The 23,822-nt window shown below is 45.9% G+C and overlaps 2 protein-coding genes across 4 annotated transcripts in view; one reads left to right on the top strand and one right to left on the bottom strand.

Annotated features, from left to right (window-relative positions):
* GCH1 (GTP cyclohydrolase 1) overlaps positions 1-19,043 on the bottom strand; it is a 34,001-nt gene extending 14,958 nt beyond the window's left edge. The window contains exon 1 of the mRNA XM_039535212.1: positions 18,180-19,043. Coding sequence (XP_039391146.1) covers positions 18,180-18,537 — 358 coding nt within the window. The 5' untranslated portion in view covers positions 18,538-19,043. The remainder of the gene's footprint in view (positions 1-18,179) is intronic.
* Positions 19,044-19,050: 7 nt separating this feature from the next.
* SOCS4 (suppressor of cytokine signaling 4) overlaps positions 19,051-23,822 on the top strand; it is a 73,508-nt gene continuing 68,736 nt past the window's right edge. Inside the window, exon 1 of one of the 3 annotated variants that reach the window (XR_005597684.1) lies at positions 19,051-19,417. The gene's annotated coding sequence lies outside the window, so the exon portion shown is untranslated. The remainder of the gene's footprint in view (positions 19,418-23,822) is intronic. The other 2 variants (XR_005597683.1, XR_005597682.1) reach the window with 2 other exon arrangements.

Raw genomic sequence — 23,822 nt, forward strand, 5'->3', positions numbered from 1 at the left:
TCCCCAGGCACACCTTTAGCTCTTGGCAATTCTTAAGACTATGGAAAGTAGACCCTGAAGTGTATCCATTAAGCATAGACTAAGGATCCAGTTTGATTGGTACAGGGTCGCTTGTCCTATGACTGCAACAGTGCAATGTCAGATTTCACAGACACACCAGAAACAATTTGTCTTTAAGAAGAGTCATTAACGATAAACAAATTTGTTCAGAGGACAACACATGTCCACCGATTGGTAGGAATGAAAAAAGAAACCTAGAATGTAAAGGATGGGGTATGTGTACACGGCAATCAGTGGGGTGACGGCAGCATGTGTAGACATACCCAAGCTAGCTTTGACCTAGCTCAAACAACAATAGCAGTGAAGCCATGGCAGTGCAGGCTTGGATACAATATGTCTACTACAATCAGTGCTGAAGAAGGCATAGGTTATAAGGATCCTCTCATGTTGTATAGGTTCCTGCGTGCACCACTTTGCGAGGTCAAACTGGTTTAGGGTTCAGAGGAGAGGCAAAGGGTCTCCATATGCTTGAAAAGTAGCACCAAAAAGGGCAAGGTGAGGAGAAAGGCAAACAAACACACCAAGGCATCTTCTAGGTCAGTTTTCACAGTCTGACAAGATACTTCCTCCTTCACAAGTTTCATAACGTGCCCTGCAACAGTTAGGCCTCTATAAAAGGCAGCGGCTGGTTAGAATGTCCAGAGCTGATTCTCTGTGCCTCAGCAAGAGCAGTACTGGGTTTATAGTTCTAAGAAACTGACAGTTTTGCCTATCTGCCTTCTTATGCCCTCCCAGAAGGTTTATAGCATGGGGCAGAGGATACCCCAACTTAGCTGCACAGCCCATCCCCAAAGATAAGAGGTGTTAAAAAAAAAAAGTAAATGGGGAAATCCAAGCGGGTAGCGGGAGGACAAATACTTGGTTCTTCTAGTGCCAAGTGAGCACCATTCGGATGCTATGCCTGGAGCGTTTGCTGTTTGCCCTGGAGAGTGGTGTCCAGAGCCTCAGTCTACTTCTGCCAACTCCCCAAGTTGTTCCCAGGACCGGGCCCTGCTACATAGGCCCACTGCTGTTTCTGCGAGTATTCGGAAAAGCCGGATTGTTTGGAGACGTTAGAGGGATGCTAAGGAAGGGCCCCGAGGTAAGAGACAGACGGTGCCTTTCGAACAGGAGAGAAGCAGAGCTCAGTGAAGTGAACTCCAGGGGCAGTAATTTGTTCTGCTTGTGCCAGGGAGAACTTTGCCATAGACTCCAGCGGCAGCCTCCGCTTTCTCAATAAGAAGAGGGCTAAGCCAACAATTACATGGGACATATGGCCAGTTTAATGGCCATAACTCATCCAACGGCTAAACACTCATACCATGCGCAGGCCTCCAGGCAGGTGAACACTAAGCATTTAGCGGGGGCCCCATGTAACTCCTAGACCATACCATAAAAAGAGTAAAGTCTAATAGAAGAACAAAAGGTGTCCAGTGACTGTTGTACTTCATTAAAAGCTTCGCTTTCGTCTTCAAGTGACTCAGTGGTTAATGTACAAATTCAACAATTGTGCCTGCTGCATTTGCTTTTATGCCTCCCTCGGACACGCACATCCCCAAACAGCCGCCATCTGTTGCCAATAACCTATCGCCATCACAGACTGTTTTAATTTCCTGCATGCTATCAGAGGTACACAGGTAACCCTGGAAACCAGCCGTTGCGACATTCTGCTGTTTCTCCGTGTTCATTACCAAGAATGGCTAGTGACCTGGAAAGCAGCGAGCCGGAACTTGAGAGAATCACATATCCACGGGCAGGGTATAAACGAACTGGGGGGGCGAGAGACCAGAACAAGGCGAGCAGCATTTTTACAGTGGGACTTCTGCTCTCTACAATCTTTCTAAGCCATGTCCCCTTCCCCCATAGAGTCACTCTGGCAGCGGAGAGGGAGGAGGGGTGGTAGGGAGTGTCAGGGGCACACTTCTTAAGGATATGGGTTTGCCCTTTAGAGGTGACGGCAGCAGGAGCAGGTGATGGAGAGCCAGCAAAGCTGGAGGGGAAAGTGCTCAGATCCCAGCAGCAGGAGTGGTTGGGGTGACACTGCTCAGGTGTGCAATCCTGTGCTGAGAGAAGTGTCTGAGCAGCATTTGCCAGGGAACGTAATTTAGGACACTGCTCTGTGAAGTACCAGCAGGCCCCCTCTGTGCGTCAGCTGGAGAAGTTTGCTATCTGGCACATTCCCGAGACCAGCCTACTCAACAGACACCCCGTGACCCTAATCCCAGCAGTGTTCTCTCTAGAGGGAAACAGAACTGGTGTGGTCTCACTGCAGATACCACAACACATATACCTGGCTCGTCTAGGGGAACAGAGTGATAGGACAGAAGATAGAATACAGTGTCCACCAGGCATGAGGGAAGCTGTCCACGCCTATGGAGATGGGGAGGAGAAGGAGGGGCCATCCACCCATTTACTTTCCCCACTTCTCTTTGCATCAAGTTTGTATTCCTTGTCCACCCCTTCAAGGTGCTACACAGCTCCACTCCAGCCCTTGGCAGGACCTTCTCCCTCTAAATGCTTTGGTGAGTCCTGTGCTCCAGCCAGCTAGGGGATTGAGCAGCATAACTCCTATTCATTTCAATGGCCCTCAGATGTCTCCATCCCCAACATTGGCTTCGCCTACCAAAGCCTTCATGCCTTCCTCACTTTGCTTCTTCCCAGTAGCCTTGCACAGAGCCTCCACCCAGTGCGGCCTCCTGCTGAGCCAAAGCAGAACACAGAATGAATCCACCCCCCACCTGTCTGTCTGTTGCACTTGTCTAATTTACACTAAGCACCTCATGGGAGAGCTAGTGTGTTTTTGCTTACAGGAAAAGTGCCATGCACTCTTACTCCTGCCCTTGCTCGAGGTGTACCAAGCATCGGAGAGCTAGCGTGAAAGGTGCTGGAGTACTGCATGCTTCAAGTGGACAATATCCAGCGTCAAAGCAGGTTAACGGGTAGCAAGGAGGGAAGGGGGAGGATACGATGTAATGGCAACAAGGTCTCTAGAGAGTCATGTGTCCGGAGGTTCTATGAAGGACACAACTTTCAGCAAACAGCACAATGTACAGAGCTCATCACAGCACAGGATGTGGTATATAAAACCTAAACACGCTAGGTGACGTGTGTCACTAGAGGAATGCTGCCTTCAGTAGAACTCACGCTTCCCTTCTAAGAGTGTTGCTAAGAGTAACAGAGAGGGCTCAGCAAAAGGATCCCAGAGCAGGTCTCTGATTGCACCAAGCATTAGACACCCTGCCCGATGGCTATTAGCAAAGAACCTGGCAGCTGCTGTTCACAATAGGTGGACAGTGATGTTAGAGGCAGGTTTACAAACAAAGCTGTTGCACAGTCAAGCAAAGGGGCTTAGAATGGTTGAGAATTCGGTAAGTTCTTAGGCTGAATGTATCTGGCGTCAGGTCCCACGCACAGCCCGAATACGATAGCGTGGACTTTTTAATCTAGCCTGTCGGAAGAAATTGACATTTACAGAATGGACCTTTACAGGTTTCCATCAAAGCAGCTCAATGCATTTACCAGGGAGATCGTAAGGCTAAGTTACACGTAAAGGAGACTAGTGTTATCCTGATTATACAGATGGAAAAAGAGAGACGGTTAAGCGACCTGCCCATGGTCACAGAGAGGTTGTTGCAGAGACAGGAATGGAACACAGGTCTTTTAAACCCAGTCCAGTGTCTTGGCCATGAGCCCATCCTCCCTCCCTCCCAAGCTTTCAGGGACTAAAGGCTAGTGCTATTCAGCCTGTATGTATGCAGTGCAACAAGGGGTATGTCTACATAACTAGTAAATATTGTGGCTGGCCTATGCCAGCTGACTCGGGCTCTTGGGGCTGGGGCTAAGGGGCTGGTTAACTGCAGTGTAGAAGTTCAGCCCCAGCTGCAGCCTAGGCTCTAGGGTCCTGCACAGCAGGAGGGTCGCAGAGCTGGCACAAGCTTGAACGTCTACACGGCACTTACACAGCCCCACCCCCCCTTCGCCTGAGACCTGCGAGCCAGCCAGAGTCACTTGGCACAGGCCAGCTGTGAGTTTAACTGCAGTGTAGACAGACCCTAAGAGTTTACACTCCAAAGCAGACAATATCCAGACAAAAGCAGAGTTGGGGCTGCTCCACAAGACTTTGCCCCTTTGCTTTTCGCTCATGTGGATCTTGCCTTATTGCTGATTCTGCACATAAAAAAAAAAAATGGTTGATTAGTAGCAAGAGAGAAGCCCAGAACAACCTTATCCAGAGCAATTTCTACTACTTTGATCACTGCAGGTCACCCCTCTTCAGCCCATGTGAATGCCAAAAGGGATTTATCAATTTAGCCTTTCCTGCAACCCCATCAGCGTTGCCAGAGCAAGTGACACAACAAGCAGAACAGATGGAGCAAACAAGATGTGGAGTAGTGCATATCCAAACGGCAGGGTTAGCTGACTGAAAGAGGCTCGCTCCAAAGCGGCCCTACCCTGCTGAGATGAGTCCTTCCTACTCCGACTTTGAAAATAACCTCTCCTTCAATGAACAGTGCAAAGTCTGGTTTTCCTCTGAAGGTTGACTTCTACTGAGAACAATCCAGATTTGTAAAAACCGACTTCTGGAAAGAAGCAGTGTCACGCGCCTCACTCCGGCACCAAGCTGCAGTGACTCAGGTGAATTGCTGTTGCTCAAGGATGACTGAACCAGGCTATATAAAAAGTGACTTGACCCCACTGCCAAAACCAGCCAAGCCTTTTGAGTGGTTACTTGATTTACAGTAGAACCAACTGGTATCAGGGCCCCCGTGCGGCAGACACTGTACAGACAGTCCCTGTCTCAATGTACTTACAATCTAAAGAGACAGGCCAGAAGCACATGTAACCCACACATCTTCTGGGTGTGGTGCGCTGTCCTCTCTAGTGGTACCGAGACCACTTAGAGATTAATGAGTTTGCTCTACAGCCTTAGCTAAGGGCCATGTGGCTTTTAGCTCATGCATTTAGCCCCCGAGTTTGATCCCAGGGGATGGTTTGGTTACACACAGAAAAGGTTGTTGGAGTCTCCTGTGCCAGTTGATGTATGAGAGTCAGTGTGTTTGTAAGCCAATGAGGGATCGACACATTTGTCTGCACGCTGGGCACATGTGGCAGCATGTTTTTGCCACAGCTTCCTTTTTTCGCTCCCACTTCTTTGGCTTCTTCTGTTCTACAATTCTCAATGGCTTTAACTGCAGACAAACTGGTCTACAGCCATCCTGATCTGTTGGCAACAGCAGCTTCCCATGTGTTTGGGTTGACTTGGCCAGCTTTTAGGGAGTTCCTTATAGTTTTCATTGGCCTCCCAGCATACCTGCTCCCATTTTCAACGGTCCTTAAAATATGGCTTTGGGGAGTCCTGTATCACCCATACGTCGGAGGTGATCAGCCCACCAAAGTTGTGCCTGCACGATTAGGGATTCATTCAACACAAAGTCATGCAGCACTGGACCAGGACTTCAATATTTGGTATCTTGACCAACCACTTGATGTCACAGATGAGACGCAGGCAGCGCATGTGAAAATTTTCTAATTGCTTCACGTGCCTGGTATGAAGTGTCCATGTTTCGCAGCCATGAAGGAGAGTGCTTAACATGATTTCATACCAAAATTAGTGACTGCTGTGCAATTGCTAGAGTCACATGGGTCAGTGGTGGACCTGGACTGGGAGGTGGAAGACCGGGGGTCTGTTCCCGGTGCACTAGTCACTGGACCATGCTGCCCAGTTAAGCTTGTAGCTTTCATGGACCACTTCACATCCTTGTTTCACCTAAAACTGGAATCCCCAAGTCATAAATAATGTCTGCACTGGAAACGTCGGTGCCAGATCCTGATATTTCCAGACCAAGTGGAAGCACAGATAAATTTCAGGACTTCTTTTCCAGGCCTTACAAGATTCACCCAGTGTTCGAACTTGTTCTTGCAAGACAATCCCAGCCAGTTTAGTCAGCGGCAGCTTTCTGTGCTGCTAGAAGAGCTAGTGTACTTTTCTCCTGACTGTTCTAAGGGGGAGTGGGGGAAAGGAAAGGGGAGGGAAAGATAGATTAGCTCTTTAAACAAAAAATAAAAAGGTGGGGAGAGAGAAATTAGCCCCAGTAACTAAACTACATTTATTTTCTGTGTTTCTTAATGAACAAAAAGCCACACACATTTAACACAAGTACACGAGTTGAATTTGAAGCACTCCACATACTAGAGCTCTCAATGGCCGAGAACATGGGGTTAATTTCACACAAGTGCTAGGATTGTTGTACAACAGTTTCTCTAGTGCACTGTGTCCAACAGACACACCGATTAAGGCTCCTTGTCCTCTGCAGCGTGCATGTGTAATTGAAAGGAAAGCTCTTCTCCGCCTCAGCTGGAGTTCACCACTCCTGCAACATCACTTTAGCTACGCACCCCCTACCATTAGTACAAACCCCTGAATTATGCATCTTTTCCAGTAGCAGATGCGAGAAGAGAGGTATTCCTCACGGTCTGTGAAGATCTCAAGAGCGCTACTTCTCCCCTGCGTTTTTGCAAGGACTCAGCTGCAAAAAGGATATGTTTGCATGCTGCTTCAAAACAGCATGTCCCACAAGGCTGAGAGATCCACAAACGAAAGGGAAACTGCATGCTCCTAAGGATAACTCAGAAAAACTAATTGAGTTGAACACACAAGCCCTTTGCAAAACATATTATATTAACACGGTGGCTACAGTTCAGATCAAACACAGATGCCTTCCGGGGAGGTGGGGGGCTAAGTAAACATGAGAAGTAAAGTTAGGTGTCATCGTTTAAGTATCACAGCAATTTCTCCTCTGACCCAGATTTAAGGTACTGCTGTGGTGACTTTGATGTGTAGTAAAACTAACAGCTGGCGTCCATTAAGAAGCAGCTCTGAGCAAAATTGAAATAAAACCTTTATCTACAATATAACAGTGGATGAAAGCAAAATGAGAATCAGATGAAAACAAGGAACAAGAGACCTTTTCAGGATTTTGCGTCAGAGGAAAGATGACCTGTTGCTATAGAAACTATTTGCATGGCTTTCATGTGACACAGGAAAGCAAAAATCACCTCTGGCAACCAAGGGGCAGACTCTGCATCTCCTGACAGCTGGCTGGATAGGGCAAGAGAGTGAAAGATGACAGCACTATACAGACTAGCATCTTGATGCATCCTGTCAGTTTTACAAACAAACACTTGTGACACTTACATTTGCTTCCTTTGACAATGCATCGCAATAGTGGAAACATGAAAAGTTCACAGGCTGCTTACATTCTCATTTAAGCCACTTTAAAAGCCGCTGATATTCAAGTTTCAAAGAGGTCCTTTCATTTTAACAAGCGTTTTTAGTATGGGGTGGCGAATTATTTGCTAAGCCATGGAGCTTTCAGGATATTAGAAGAATTGCATTTTGAATGGGGAGATTACCAATAAACATTAAGCAACAGTTAGCCTCTGGCTGCAGCACATTCAACTTGCTGCTCTGCAACAGAGGTATAATTTTTACTCTGTGCAAAACTGTGTAGTTTCCTTTCATAAGGGAGCGGGGCGGGACAGATAGCTCAGTGGTTTGAGCATTGGCCTGCTAAACCCAGGGTTGTGCATTCAGTCCTCGAGGGGGCCATTTAGGGATCTGGGGCAAAAAATCTGTCTGGGGATTGGTCCTGCTTTGAGCAGGCGGTTGGATTAGATAACCTCCTAAGGTCCCTTCCAACCCTAATATTCTATGAAAGTGAGTAACACATTAATTCAAAAGTTAAGCTAAAAGAAGTAGGTTTGTACTAAGGCGGCAAGAACCCCACACAGAAAAGTCCAGTCGTCTGTAACAGGTTTCCTCAGATTCAGACAAGCATCTTTAAATCAAGTTAGTTTAATATGTTCCAGGGCAAGTAGGATAGGACAGGACAATCCATTTCTCCTTTGGGTGACTGATTCAAAGCCAGCTGAGGCTTCACCTTCAGTCACAGGAACTGGACTGAGAATGGTGTCCACACCCAGCTGACACTGTTCAAGCAATCTCAGAGGCCAAGGAGCACGTGTGAACTACATTCATCCAAAGAGGTGTGGTCTGTACAGGTCAAGATTAAGGCACCTTGGCAGAATGGTGGGGAGTAAGATTGGATTGTGTTCAGTGATGTGAAATGAGAGACTTTAAAACAAAACAAAACCCAGAAGAATACACACAAGATACAGCCACATGCTACAGCTGTACTGGGCATGGGTGGAAACACCAGCCATAGTGATTTGAAACTAATCTAATTTCAGGATGCTTCTCAAACCCTGAATTGCTATTGGAAAGCAAAAAATAAATCCAAGGTTGAAATCTTCATTCTCTCCAGGTGTTAGGAAGTGACTGCAGTTACCCATCAAGAATATTTTCCTTAAGGCATGAAAATTATGGTGGCCTTTAATATAAAAAAAAATAAAATAAAAAAGTGTACGACACAAGATGTCAGGATTCCAACAGTAACAATTCTCAGCCATGTACGGAGAGTTTATTGGGTGGTGGCATTTTAATGGCTTACGTTTTTCAGAAGGAAGGGATTCTGGAGGATGCAGAGTTTTCAAGAAACCTTTATTAAAGAAAGAGGTTCCAAATTAAAGGGAGCATGGGTTGAAAACACTGCTGCTTAAACAGACAACAGAACTAAAAACGAAGCAATACAAGGATTAAATAGGCATCAAATCCACATTGTTCCCCTCACATATGTTCCTGCTGAGTTGAAACTAAAGGAAGAAATCTTACCTACAGGGTTCTTATGAGAAATGGTGATGACAGACAAACTTTTATAAGGACAAGAACTGTGTACTCAACCCCAGATGGAATTAATTGTTTCAGAAAGAAGGGCTAATCCCTCAGTTAGCAAAAGCAAAGCTTGAAGAATTTAATACCTATTTGATATATTAAAAAAAGGCAAAAAAGAAGGAAAGTCAAAATCAGTTAAACAATATTATTGCGTGTCATTGGAACAGATTCATTTGGTTTCCTATCACTGTATTCTGCATAGAGCACGAGATTGGAGTCTATTCATATGAAAGATCAGTTATTACAGATTCTCAGATGTAACTAAGATTTCAAAATTCTTAAATTGGTCTTTCACTGATACATTAAGTAATATGAGGGAAAGCAGGATTATGTAGAGTCTCATTAAAATGCATCAAGATTTCAATAAAGGTTTTCATAACGTTACCATAATATCATGGGAACCATTAAAAATTGAACTAGAGATGCAAAGTAGAGAAGTTTGAAACAATGGACTAGAAAGGCAGTGTAAGAGCAAACAAGTCCTTAACGAGGAGGATTCTCAATCAGATAAAGAGGTTAAAAAAATTAAGTTAATATCTAAAAGCGAAAGAAGTTTTGCCAAACAAGTATAATTTGAGGGCATTAATAGTGAGAAAAAGTGGTTAAAAAGCCTGGAGGCTTAGTGCAATAGTCCAGGGGGGAGGAAAGTTGATCCTATTATGTAACCATGCTCAACAAAGAAAGCATCCCCACAAGAGAAGTTAATTGATATTAGTGGCTTTCATAACAAACCATATGCACCCCTGGAAATTTACTGCTTCTGAAAACAACAATGTAGGTCTGTGTGAAAACCAGCCTTTGAAAACTTATGTTATTTGATCCATCTAGCCCAATACATTACAAATGATGTTTCATTCCAAACAGATTGTTTGTGGACTAAGATCTAGCAATACACCTTTTGTCTCCAATAAAAAAAACCAGAATGGAGTAACCGACCATCTTTTAGAAAAGGGTGGTTTGGCTGATCGAACAGTCTGTTTGTTTAAGCTTCAGACTCTCTATTTTTACATTGTGATGTTTAGCAAGGACACTCCTCAGCAAACCAACCGAGCTTTGGGAACTTATGAGTTTCCCCTCACCACTGTCACCAGTTAAAATACCAAATCCACAGACAAAAGATGAGGAAAATAGCAGTAAGGTGGTATTTATTCAGTACTTTCCATCCGAAAGCCCAAGAAATCCAAGCCATACACAATTTGATAGAAGTTAGTCTATTGGTACTGGACATAACACCAGATGTTACTGGTTTTGCCTTAAAATGAGAGATCTATAGTACAGGGTCACTGAGTAATTAGGGTTAAATGAAAATAAAAATCACAAGCCTAACAGTTTGAACCAAAACAAATGTCCAGGAAAGTAGGACTACTGAAGAATTGAATCTAAAAATATGTGCAACTGTATGTCATGAGGGTTGGGTTTTTTTTAAATTCAAATAAAGATTCTTCATTTAAAACTTTGAGGCAGCACAGAGTAAGTTAGCACATTGTCTTTAGCAGAAAGACAAACTGAATGTACCACCATATATTAGGACTGTTCTGTTCAACGAAAGGTGTGCAAGGCTTTTGCTGTGCGTGACTAGCACCGTTTTTACAGTACTTGTTGCAGCCCTTAATGAACATGTTGTTTTGTTTAAAGTGCTTCAATATTCAAACGTAAACAAGTTATTTTCCTTCTGCAAATGCCTGGGATTGCTGGGCAAGAACCAACTACCGGTAGTTACAGCTCATCTTTTAAAGTCAGCTTTGTTGAAGTTCACCATTTCAGAATGCTCACCCTTCTATTTAAATTACCAAAAGTTATTTCAGAAAGTCTGAAGACTTACAGTTCTAGTTAGAATTTAGTGTTAGCCTGCCACCTGATATTTCCACTTATTCTTGTTCATTTATTGTGTGCTTTTTCTTAAGTTTGCACTGTTATATACTTGGTCACGTTTGATAGTTTAACAGCCTTACAGACACCAGCCTCCAAGAAAGTTTAAGCAATAAAAAGGAGTCCCCCTCTTCTCCCACAACACAAAAGGGAACTTTTGACAGGTGGTCTGAAGCGGATATGCAAACACTGAATTAAAGACAACCAGCTACTGACAGACTACCTAGCTTTACTTTTATGTATGGAAAATCTAATTAAATGTACAATTTTCTAGATTAAGTTTATTCCAAGAACCATTTAGTAGAGAAACAGACCCTCCCTCTGATTAGGTTTTGAGAGAAATGTTATTTAATGAATCAAATTTAAGACAGGATTTTAATCCAGTTTTTATTTAACCTTGACTGCCTCAAGAAGTTTGTTTAAAAACAGCAAAGAGTCTTGTGGCACCTTATAGACTAACAGACATTTTGGAGCATGAGCTTTCGTGGGTGAATACCCACTTCGTCGGATGCATGTCGGTGCCACAAGACTCTTTGCTGCTTTTACAGATCCAGACTAACACAACTACCCCTCTGATACTTTGTTTTTCTACAGATGGACATTTCACTTTGGGTTGGAGTGTTGATATTTTTATATTTGCTTTTCATTGATTTCATATCATTGGGGATAAGTCAGAGATAAGATACGAGCTCGTTTCTATAATTCTAGAACAAGCTACTAGAGATCAGCTGATTAAATCATTTACTCCAAAGCAAGGGCCAATGCATAAACTAGAATCAAAATTAGATGCTTGTTATAATTGTTCTTATTGTGCTTTAGTTAGCACAACAATATATAACTGCAGAACATAAGTACCAAACACAAGCATAGGTGAAGTAGGCCAGGACACAGCACTACAATCATCATTACCAAAGTGGCCATGGAATATACAGTGCTAGTCTCAAAAGTAACATACAATGAGGCAAAAAAGTTGGCCTCTACCCTATTTTTCTCTTTTATGATTTACAGAGGCTTGAATTTGGCAAACTGTGTTTACACTTTCTTCTCCTCCCTACATTGTCAGTGTCTTGTCTCCCTATGTTTATGTATCACTGGTATCAAGGAAGTGAAAACTTGGATTACGCAAGGGGAGGTAACTGTGACGCTGACAAACCAGGTGCCAGCTCTTGCCAAAGCTGTAGGCATCAGCTGAAACCAGACCAGCTCACCTGTATGTTAGCGTTGTCCATGGTAGGTATTAGATTTAGAAGAATGTGTTTAGCATTTAGACTGTATGCAATGCTTGTAAACTGTTGCATGTGTACGTTTTACTTGTAGCTGGGATACAGACCTTACAAGAGGATATGGAAGTTTTGCTCCATAACTGTAAAAATTCTTGCTCTGAATCTGTCTACACTTAAAATGCTGTGCTGAGGCAAATTTGCTGCTGTAGCGCTTTAGAGAAGACACTCTCCTGTGCTGACAGGAGCGTGTCTCCCATCAGCATAGTTAATCCACCTCCCCGAGAGACAGTAGCTGTGTTGACAGGAGAAGTTCTCCCATTGACAGCTGTCTACACGGGGTGTGTGTGAGTGTGTTGCTCAGGGATGTAAATTTTTCACACCCCCAAGTAACGTACTGTAGCGTACACCTGGCCCCACTCAGGAGGAATGGTCCACCGCCCAAAACTAAATGGGTCATTGTGGAACATCACAGTACAAAGATTTGATTAATGGCCCTCTCACGCCCATGAAGGTGGTACCTGCAAGAAAGCCTATCCCGTTGGCTTGAATGCTGGAAGAAGGGGATAAAACAGGGACACAAGAAAATTCTCTGTCTTTGCTGTTTGGAATCTCACAGGGATGGAGCTAGGAAACAGAAGCAGAGATCCCCAGGCTCAGCCTGGGTTAGTCCTAGAAGACATTCAGTGCTGACAGATTGCTACAGCTCTGTCACCTTTTAAAACCATGGACAGTAACTCACGTGTAGCTCTATGTTTGCCTGTTTTAACCTGTCAATAACTCGTTTCTTTTTCCTAGTTAATAAATCCTTAGTTTACCATAGGTTTGACTACAAGCTTCATCTTTGGTGTGATATATGAGGTACAAATTGACCTGAAGTATGTGACTGGGTCTCTTGGGACTGGAAGCACCTTGAATCTTTTGTGATCTTTGGTGTATGACAGGGGTAGTCAATAGGCAGACGCAGGCCAAATCTGGACCCCCAGATCCTTTTGAATGGACCATGAAATCTATTTACTTATTATCATTATTGTTATTTTTGTATTATTTTCTCTGGAGTCTGGACCTTGACCAAGAAATTTGGACCTGGGGGGCGGGGAAGATTACCATTGGCGTATGGCAACCAATCATCACTAGGTCCAACTTGCCTGGGTGGCAAGATAGTCTCACCATGGACTCATAGACTGGAGTGTCTGACAGTTCACATTTGTTACTGGGTTGGTGAAATCTAATTCTAGAACACACAACCAGTTTGGAGTCTCTGCCCTGCTTTTTGACAGTTTGCCCTGAGGTTCACACTCAAGGTCATGAACCACTCCCAGACAGCATGACAGTTTTAGCCACATGGTTTCAATTTATTATTTTTTTAAATAGTTGCTAAAACAAAAAACAAAACCAAAAATCAAAATAAAGCTAAAAGTTAAAAAACTCCCAATCCATTCCTGAATCACTGAAGTCTTACAACAAAGACAAGAAGATTAAATGTTTCTGTTCTTTCAAGAAGAAGAATAAGTTTCCAAGCAGAAAAATACTTAAGGCCTTCCAGGTCTTTCTTACACACCCTAAAGAAACAAAATAGGACAAAACCACAGTACTTTTTTCTCCTTTGTGGGCCAACCTTTGAAAATATTAATGGAGGTAGATGACACTGTACAATCCAAATACATTAAAACATGAGTTTTGGAAAATGCCAGTCATACAAAGTTGTGTGATCTTGCATTCACAGCTCTCCTGCTTTCTCCTTTCTGATTTCACCAGGTGAGATGGAGGCAGCTGCAGGGCAGGTAAGGAGACTGACAGAGACAGCCAATAGCTAGCCAGAAAACTCTGGATTTTGCCCACCTCTTTCAGTCAACTCAGAATTCAAGACCAAATAGACAAAGTAATGTGACCCCCTCAATTTTCATTTCTAGACAGAGTTAAGCTGAACATTTTATACATTTGAATGTGTTTTATACTGTGTACGTCTCCTGATCTTACATTCTCTATATGGTCTTCACTAAGTTTGATATCCAAGTTTATTGAAACTCAGAATTTTCTCTAGGATCTTTACAGCAAACTAAACACTATTTCTTTAGAAATAAAGCTCTCTCACATCCCATTGTATAATTAGAAATACAGAAACTCAGATCTGTGATTTTAAAACCCTGTTGTCATATTGCACACACTTGGACCATTTGTAGTTATTTGAACTCCTTCCTCGGACTTGGCCGTCCATAGCCACAGAAGTGTGACAAGATGGTATCGGCACTCTGTGTATTACAGCTGGACTAGATGCCCCAACAAGATTAAAGCCCCATCGTGCTAGGAGCTGTACAAGAATAATAAGAGACAGTCCCTGCCCCGAAGTGTTTAGATATAAATAGGTGCTATATTAAAGAAAAGGAAAAAATGTAGTTATAGTAAGAGTTTTAAGTATCTACGTTATGGAGGTTAAATCAGTGTCAGCTCCGAAGTCTAAGTCCTCTCAGCACCTTCACATTTTGCTAGGTAACCCTAGGTTTTGCCCCCAGCCACAACTGTTTCCTCTCCAACCTAACCAATGAGGGGTGTGGGGAGAGAAGAACTGTCTGCCTTCAACTGGAGAATGAGAGGTGTTCTTCTTTGGGGGAATGTGGGAGGGGAAAAGGAGAGGAGCAACTGGAAAATGATGATGTTTCCCCTTATGATGCGGGGGAGGGGGGAAATGAGCACCATATTCACACTGCAGCCTCATTTTGCCTTTGCAAAATAGTTAGTCCAAAAATAAAGCCACAAATGGCCACATCACTTCTAAAGGCTGGCTCTTGTGCAGAAGCTTCTGCAAGATATTTTGACCCAGTTCTGCCCTTCTGTCCACGAACACATCTTCAGAGCATGGAGGATGCTCCTTATGTGAGGGGCTGCCAGAAGATTGCCCCAATGGGCTCTTCCATTAAGTTTTTTTTCCTGCCATCCTCCAAAGCTCCGTGCCACCCACTCTAGGGCTGATCCCCAAAGGGGGCCGGTTGGGTCACACATGAGAAAGTTTCCGCATCAGAACAAGTCGTATTTCATTTTTTTTTAAAAAGAGTCAGCGGCAAGCAACTAACAGTTTACACACCTTGCTACAAATGCAGCCTCCCCCAGTCCTCCTAGGAGAGCACACTGGGGAGTGCAGTGCTGTGGCCTAATGGCTTAGTGCGGTGGGGGGGATGGGGGACAGCCCACTCAGAGTCCTAACAGAATCCACCAGGCAGCAGGTGGCATAGCGGGGATGAAGTGCTACTGAATGAACTAGAAATCAGGTCAGTCCCCATGGATGTTGCCCACAAGAGTGGGGTTCAGACACTGGCACCGAGAAGAGACAGCTGGCTATCATGGGACATCTCAGTTGACTTTACATGGTGGTCCCGGGCTGATGTCCTGTAGCCAGACAAATGAGAACCATCTACCAGGCAGCAGGCAGGATGAGAAGAGGAAAATTAGGAGTTGACTGAGAGCTCTGAAGAGGGCTGTAGACATAGAAAATCAGGGTTGTTTGTAAGGGACCATCATCCAATCCAACCCCCTGCTCAAAGCAGGACCAATCCCCAGCTGGCCCCCCTCAAGGAAGGATCTCACAACCCTGGGTTTAGCAGGCCAATGTGCAAACCACTGAGCTATCCCACCCCATCTCCAGGTTTCTTTCTGCACCTTGCTGCTTGTAACAACTAGCTCTTTTTGAGCTGCCTTTGAGTTACAGCCAGGTAAGTCCCCATATCTGTACACCTCTCCCAGGGACCCAGCATTCAGCATCAGCATGCAGATAAGTTTTTCATTTGTGACAGCTTTACTCTCTTTTTCTTTTAAATTATTGATGTGGAACTGCCACACTTTCTATTCATAAAATCTCAAGGTTTTCTGCCTCGGCGGCATTCTTACAGAATAAGGAATAAAGCAAGACTGTCAGGAAAGTTACACACATAGTTACAATCTATATATTTGCTCAGCTAACTCTTGGACCCCTCATCAAGGAGGGGTGTGGGGAACGATACACAAGGCTGTGGGTATAAAGCCAGGTTTGAAAAGTGTAGCAGATACCTATAAGCTGAAGGACTAAATGCACTAATGAAAGGCAAGGGTGAAAATGTTCCACTACTGAAGTCCAAGGGTAACAGCCTAATGAGAGGTGCAGTCCCATATGCCACACCCAGTCATGGGCAAGGTGCTGTTACTGAACCCTTTGGGGTGCCTCCATTTTCACATAATTATCTGGGTGCAACTTCTGTAAGATTCCATGTGCCTCTAGCTACTGGAAGAACATAAGAACGGCCGTACCGGGTCAGACCAAAGGTCCATCTAGCCCAGTATCTGGATACCAATGGAAGGGAGGAGATGGCTTTTGTCCCTTCTCCCCATCAAAGCAGCAATGGGGTTGGTAGGAGAGAAGAAGAGTGGTGAAAACGTTCCTCTTTCTCCTCCAGTCTCTTTTCAGCTTCTCCTCCCTTGCGAAGAATACTACTAGTACCTGCTGTGGCTCAGCTTTTCCAGTCAGCAACAGCATGCCATTGGCACAGCTCCTGACTGCGTCACTGACAAGGTAAGGGTCTGGATAGCAGCCATGAAACTGACCATCATCTTGTTAGTTTCACAATGCTGCTGCTTGACAATGCTATGAACAAAAGTAGACAGTGGAACGGTAGACTGTAGAAGACAATTGCTTATATTTGGTTCACGTTTGCTTCTATTTGGTCCTTTGCAAAAGTTGACACTTGAATCCTATAGAAATCGCTCATCTACCATGTACTCACTGAGACTGGTGAGCAGCAGTGAGATTTTCAAACCCTTGTATTACTATTTGTGTTAAAGTGGCATTTAGAGTCCCCATTCAGGTTAGGGCTCTATTGGTCTAGACACTGTACAGGCATTGTAAAAATCTGTCTCTAACCAGAGAGTTTAGATGGGGGTGTGGGGTTCATATTCTTCTTGCTTAGCCCAGTCAGCACTATTTGAGTTTAAAGCTGACACCTGGAAAATGTAGCTGCAAATAATTTGCAAGGTTAGGGACTTAAAAAAGGAGAAACATTAGAAAGCACCATTTCTCACCTACACCCTGGTGAAGTCAATGTAAAATAGCACTAAACTGACAATATTATGGTGGAGCAGTCATGAGACAATAGTTAAATTACATCAGAGATTTCAGTTTATAAACTGTTTAAGGAAAACAAGATCATGGAGGCTTCTATTAAATTTGCTTACTCTGGCTTGCTTATCATCTCAAAGCCGATGGGCAAGCCTAAAAATCTACACAAGTCTCAGACAGCTGAGCCAACAGGGTTAAAAAAGTGCACAAGCTTTCAAAAAGCAAAAAAGACCACACTGCATGACGCAGTGGAAACTGGCAATATCTGGGAGTAAGTAGACAAAACTGTCAGATGTGTTCAGCGCATGCTTGCAACCCTGGTAAATATACTCTACTTCAGTCAAGTCAGGGTAGGCACTGCCTTCACTACCTACCCTGAAGTCTCCTGGCATCATGAGATCCTTACGACATTTTTCCCCCCTAATTGAGGCACACCTGATAAGAGGAAGTAGACATTTTTAAAAGCATCCTACAGACCAGGAACATGCAGAAAATCAGAGGATCAATGACACACTTTTTTCCCCTGGGAGTTTCCCCACTCTCTCTAGTTAAGCTGGCAGCTGTTTGAGTCAGCAGGAAGTAGAGTTTTTGTTTGAAGGCTACTGCAGTGGTGTGTTTCAAGAGTGAATTTTCCCGCAGTGATTGAGCACAGGTCTACTTCACTACTGCAAGGAGCTGATATTTCACTCAACTTTAATCAAAAGTAAACCTTGGAGTTGGGTGGCTGGGGCAGGACCCATCCTATTTGATTTCATCATGGATGAGACACTGAAGGCAACTTTCCTGTATTTCCTCACTTCTGGAGATGGTCAGAAGTCCTGAACGTGTTACTCTAGTACCTGAATTGCTTTAGGCAGTGTGCAGTGTTTAAGATAAGGAAAGTTTTCTGGATTTAACACAAGTTTTACTCTTTCTGCCCTAGACCTATCCTCCAGGAATAGCCCTGTATCGTCCAATCCCTCTCTAGCCCTCCTGCTGCTGGAGCAGACTCCTGCACCCTCCAACTTAAAGATCTCAGCAGGTCTCCTGATAGTGGAGACATCCTGCACTCATAGGGTCCTCATAAATGAGGGATGTCCTGGTCTGGGGGATACCTGCACCCCTCACCCCCAGAGAGGACAGGGGCACTCCTGCACCCCACACACCTCCCGCTCCTGAGACGGGACGGACCCCATACCTGAGATGGTTTCCTGGTAGCCCTTGGTGAAGAACTGCATGGCGGTGGCTGCCCTCCAGGGGGTCCTGAGCAGCCCCTGCCGCTCGGGGTCCTCGCCCAGCGAGCGCAGGATGGTGGTGTAGGCGGCGGCCAGGCTAGGCAGGTTCATCTCGTTATCCTCCTCGCTGCGGGTCCTCTCCTCCTTCCAGCCGTCCAGGCACCGCGCGCTGGTGCCCTGCGAGTAGCGGGGCCGCTCCAGGGCCCGGCTCGGAGCGGCCGGAGGCGGCGGCGGCGGCTGCTTCTCCTCCAGCGCGTACCCATTGCAGCTCACCGACCGCGGCGGCTGCTCCAGCAGCGCCCCCAGCTTCCCCTTCTCCATCGGCCCCAGGACTCGGTCCGTGCGCCCGGGAGCTGGGGAGGAGAGACTCCGGCTACCCCCGGGGGGAGCGGGCCCGTGCAGTGCCTGGGGCTGGGGGGGTCCGTGCGCACCGGATAGGGGAGGGGACCGTCTGCGCCCAGGAGTGCCGGGTCTCCGTGCGCCCGGCCCGGGGAGAGGGGTCGGAGTCCGTGCGCTCAGCGGGGATCCCCGCGTCCTGGGACTCCAAGCGGGGCCAGGGCCACCTGCGGGCTCCGCGTCCAGGACTCTCCGCTGGCGCGTCCCGGCACCGTCCCTCTCTTTATAGCGCGTCCGGCTCGGCTCGCGGGGCCCGCGCCGCGGCCATTGGGCGCCCCTGCCCGTGCGTCACGCAGCCCCGCCGCCTATAAGAGGATCCCGGCCCGCGGGAGAAAGGAGACGGAAGCAGCGGCTGCCCGACAGGTTCCCTGCCCCGCCCCAGGCGCTGGGGTCGGGTCGGGTCGGGTCCAGCCCAGCTCTGCCTGGGGGCGCTTCATGCCTCCCTCAGCAGCCGGTTCCCTAGTACGCCCCAAAGCAGGGTCTTTAGTACTCGGGCTGGATCTGGATTCAGATCCAGCAGCTGGTTTCGGCTTTATAGGCTGGGCCGTTTGCGGTGCAGTGATACGGAGACACTGCTAAGCCCGTGCTCAGTCTCTTGTGATCACGGTCACTGTACAGTGAATGCTGCCCTCCCCCAGCGAGCTCACCCTTCCCTGCAAATGGTTCGGACGATTATGCAAATATGCAATAAAGCATTTCCGTTTGTTGCGCCATCCCTCGTAAGAACGAACCTTCACACGCTGAGGAATGGCTTTATATGAGGATCGGTGCCTTGACTACAGATCCCACCCACACAGAGAGTAAAGTAGGCAGCAGTCAAACCCTTCAGCATCCCTAGGGACGCTCCATTCATCAATTCTTCTGCCTCCCTCCCTTCAGCCTTAACTCACCCAGTGTGGGTACTTACCGCACTAGGGAGTTGGCAGGGCTTTCATGAGTGACAGTGGACATAGCTCAGTGTGGGGTTTGGTAGTGCCTGTAAGTGAAGTCGGGGGAGGTCAGATTGCGAGTAGTGGACAATAGGTTTCTCTGCCATGTTGAAGGGGAGTTGTGTGAATGAATGCTCTGTAGTAGTGATTGTCGTTTGGCAGCTCTAGGAAGACGTTAGTACTGAAGTCTGCATGTGCGGGCAAGGTCATATTTTGGGGCAGGATTAAGGCTGTGGGTTGGTTGCTCAAAGTGAAAATGTAGGCTGAGTGGTCTAAGTTTGGTGGTTTTCAACCTTTTTGCAGTTGCCCACCCCTAAAAAATTTCAAATGGAGGTGCCTGTCCTGATTTTATGGGACAGTCCCAATGTTTGGGTCTTTTTCTTATATAGGCTCCTATTACCCCCCCACCCCTGGTCCCGATTTTTCACACTTGCTTTCTGGTCACCCTATGCAGACCCCTTTGGAAATCGTAGACACAGTTTGCGGACACCCCCCGCCCCAGGATCCATGGACCACAGGCTGAAAAGAGGTTACTTACCTGTAAATGGAGGTTCTTTGAGATGTGTGGTTTCTATTTGGATTCCAAATGTGGGCATGCATGCTATGCACCGGAATGATTCATAGCAGTGTCCACTGACATGCATGTGAGTTGTCCTCGTGTCTGCAGCCATGGCTATAAGAGGCCGTGCAGGGCGACATCGCTCCAGTATCCCTCTTTACCGCTAAGCAGCATCGTCCTCAGCAAAGGGGATGGAGGGAGGTATTGGAATCCAAATAGGGATCTCACATCTTGAAGAACTCCAGTTAAAGGTAAGTAACCTTCTCTTCTTCTTCAAGCGATGGTCCCTATATGGATTCCAAACATTGGTGAGCAGGAAGCAGTGATCAGTGTCCAGTGTGAAGACTCGCAAGACGTCACAGGCTGTACTGAGAAGTAAAGGAGCGGACGGAGCCTGGCAAATATCCTCCATCTGCATCCGCGTGGAGTGAGCAGCGACTCTAGGAAGTGGAGGAACATTAGAGAGAGTGTAGCATTTGTGAATGCAATGAGACATCCATTTGGAGATGTGCTGCGAGGAAAGGGCCTGGTGTAAGGAGACCTTGTCGAAGATGGCGCGAAGAAGCCATGCACTGCTATAGATTAGGGACTGAGTGGCTAGACAGCAGTTCTGCAGAAAAGGACCTAGGGGTGACAGCAGATGAGAAGCTGGATATGAGTCAACAGTGTGCCCTTGTTGCCAAGAAGGCTAACGGCATTTTGGGCTGTATAAGTAGGGGCATTGCCAGCAGATCGAGGGACATGATCATTCCCCTCTATTCGACATTGGTGAGGCCTCATCTAGGGTACTGTGTCCAGTTTTGCGCCCAACACTACAAGAAGGATGTGGAAAAATTGGAAAGAGTCCAGCGGAGGGCAACAACAATAATTAGGGGGTTGGAGCACATGACTTATGAGGAGAGGCTGAGGGAACTGGGCTTATTTAGTCTGCAGAAGAGACGAATGAGGGGGGATTTCATAGCAGCCTTCAACTACCTGAAAGGGGGTTCCAAAGAGGATGGATCTAGACTGTTCTCAGTGGTACCAGATGACAGAACAAGGAGCAATGGTCTCAAGTTGCAGTGGGGGAGGCTTAGGTTGGATATTAGGGAAAACTTTTTCACTAGGAGGGTGGTGAAGCACTGGAATGGGTTACCTAGGGAGGTGGTGGAATCTCCTTCCTTAGAAGTTTTTAAGGTCAGGCTAGACAAAGCCCTGGTTGGGATGATTTAGTTGGGGATTGGCCCTGCTTTGAGCAGGGGGTTGGACTAGATGACCTGCTGAGGTCCCTTCCAACCCTGATATTCAATGATTCTATGATTTAAAGTTCTCCTTATTCATATATGCAATACTAGAGTCTATTTACAATGTTACTGCAACTGCATAATTATAGTTTTGAACTACACTGAGGCAGTGATAGTGTGATACATAACATTAACCAGAAAGGTCCTGGGCACAGATTTTCCCCCTCTATAATCATAGCTAGTTTTTATGCCCTTTAACATGAAGGACTAACAGTGCCAGCTGCTATGTAAATTTGCTCACAGGGCTCAGCCAGTAAAGTCAATCCTTTGTTATTCCACTGCTACAGCTCAGAGTTTACTGAGGGGCCTGCCAGCTGTGCAGATTTCCACCAAACCTCCTTTAGGGCTAAGAGGGATCTCCAGGAGTATAATGTGTTGGGGTTTTTTAAATCTAAACCAGTGGTTTTGGCCCCCAAAGTGGGTCACGACCCCATTTTAATGAGGTTGCCAGGGCTGGCTTACACTTGCTGGTGCCCGAGGCCAAAGCCTGAGGGCTTAATTCCTGGGCACAGGGACCCAGGTTACAGGCCCCCTGCCTGGGGCTGACGCCTTTGGGCTTCGGCTTTGCCTCTCCCCCACCCTCCGACCGGGGGCTTGGGCTGGCTCAGGCTTCAGTCCCCACCTCCTGGGGTCACATAGTAATTTTTATTATCCGAAGGGGGTCACGGTGCAATGAAGTTTGAGACCCCCTGATCTAAACTTGTCTCTGGGAAGGGCAGCAAAGCTCTGCTATCAGAGGGGGAGCCGGGTTAGTCTGGATCTGTAAGAGCAGCACAGAGTCCTGCGGCACCTTACAGACTAACAGACGTTTGGCAGCATGAGCTGTCGTGGGTGAATCCCCACTTCGTCGGATGCACGTAGTGGAAATTTCCAGGGGCAGGTATATATAAGCAAGCAAGAAGCAGGCTGTTAGTCTATAAGGTGCCACAAGACTCTTTGAAGCTCTGCTAGTTTATCTCACCCCAATGCACTGATTTTATCTTCCCTTTCTCATGGATGTGCAGTCATGTTAAAATATCAGCTGGCCACAGCAGAGGTATCAAGGAGTATACAGGTGGGTGGTGCTGGAAAAAACAACTCCCTCCTTACTTAAGAGGTAAACAAGAGACAGCCAGCAGGATACCATTGCTCAAATTGGGTACAGGCTAGAATTAGGTCTGTGATGGGGAGATGGTGGCAAACTCACAATCTCTAGAGTCCTACTTTCCCCAGGGAGACCAGGACAACCCATGCACTCCCAGCATGGTCATTCAATCTGTGGTTGAAGAAAAAGCCCCTATGTAGCTTGTGCCCAGACTACCTCACTGAGACAGACTATGGCTCTCTGGCCCCTCTGAGCATGGAAGACAAATCTTAGCACCAGCAAGTTAACCCGTCTCCAAACTCTGCTTTCTCCCTTTAATTTCCTGTTCTCCTCCTGCTTATTTCCTCCATCTGAAGGATCTAGCCTCTCAGCTTGACATTTATGGCTGATAGTGCAGGGGTGGAGTCTGCTAGCTATCTCATTAACCCTTTCCTGCCCTGGGCCTATGGGGGAGGAGGACTGCATTGTGCAAATAAGAAAAGAAGGGACTATTTATTGAACCTGGTTTTTGTAAGTACAGAGTAAAACGTAGAACGGGGATCTGCAGTGCGCAATGAAATGCAAATGTGCTCTTACGGGATGGTAAAGTACACAGAGCGTGCACTCCATCATACATTATCATAACCATTAAATTATTATGTATTTGTATTGTGATATCACCCTAAGCCCCCAGGCTTGGTCTAGGGCTGTGGTTTTCAACCTGGGGGACCACAGACTATGTCTAAGGGGCGCACAAAAGGTTGTCATGACCATAGAACAATGTTTTTCAACCTGTGGTCTGCAGACTATGTCTAAGATTTACAAAGGGGTCTGCACTTCCATTAAAAAAATTTTAGGGGTCCACAAATGAAAAAAAGTTTGAAAGCCATTGGTCTAGTGGATTAGATGCTAGGCTATATCTCAGGAGACCTGGGTTAGATTCCCAGCTCTATCACTGATTGACTATGGTCAAGTCGCTTCACTTCTGTTTCCTGTCCCTGCTGCAGTGTTTCCAGCTCTCCTGATACATGGTCTTTTCCTTAAAGCCCCAGCTCTTGGAGTCAGGGGATTACATGATAATCTCAGCTTTCTTTTTCTTTCTTTTTTTTTTTAAAGCAAGTTTCTAGCCTTCATGCTTATGGAAAAAAGCCTGAAAACATTGCTCATGTGTCTCCTAAAGGCTCAATTAAAAAAAAAAAGCACCACAATGTGTTATAAAATCTTGTTTTTTTTTTAAGTACTTTCATGACATTTGAGGTCCTGACTCACAATTTTTGAACATCTGGTAATACTGTATCTGTCTTATTTATTTAGACTGAAAGCTTTTCAGGGCAGGGACCATTCTCTGATCACATTTGTGCAGGGTTTAGCACACC

Source organism: Mauremys reevesii, linkage group 4, assembly GCF_016161935.1.
Source record: "Mauremys reevesii isolate NIE-2019 linkage group 4, ASM1616193v1, whole genome shotgun sequence".
NCBI lineage: Eukaryota > Metazoa > Chordata > Testudines > Geoemydidae > Mauremys > Mauremys reevesii.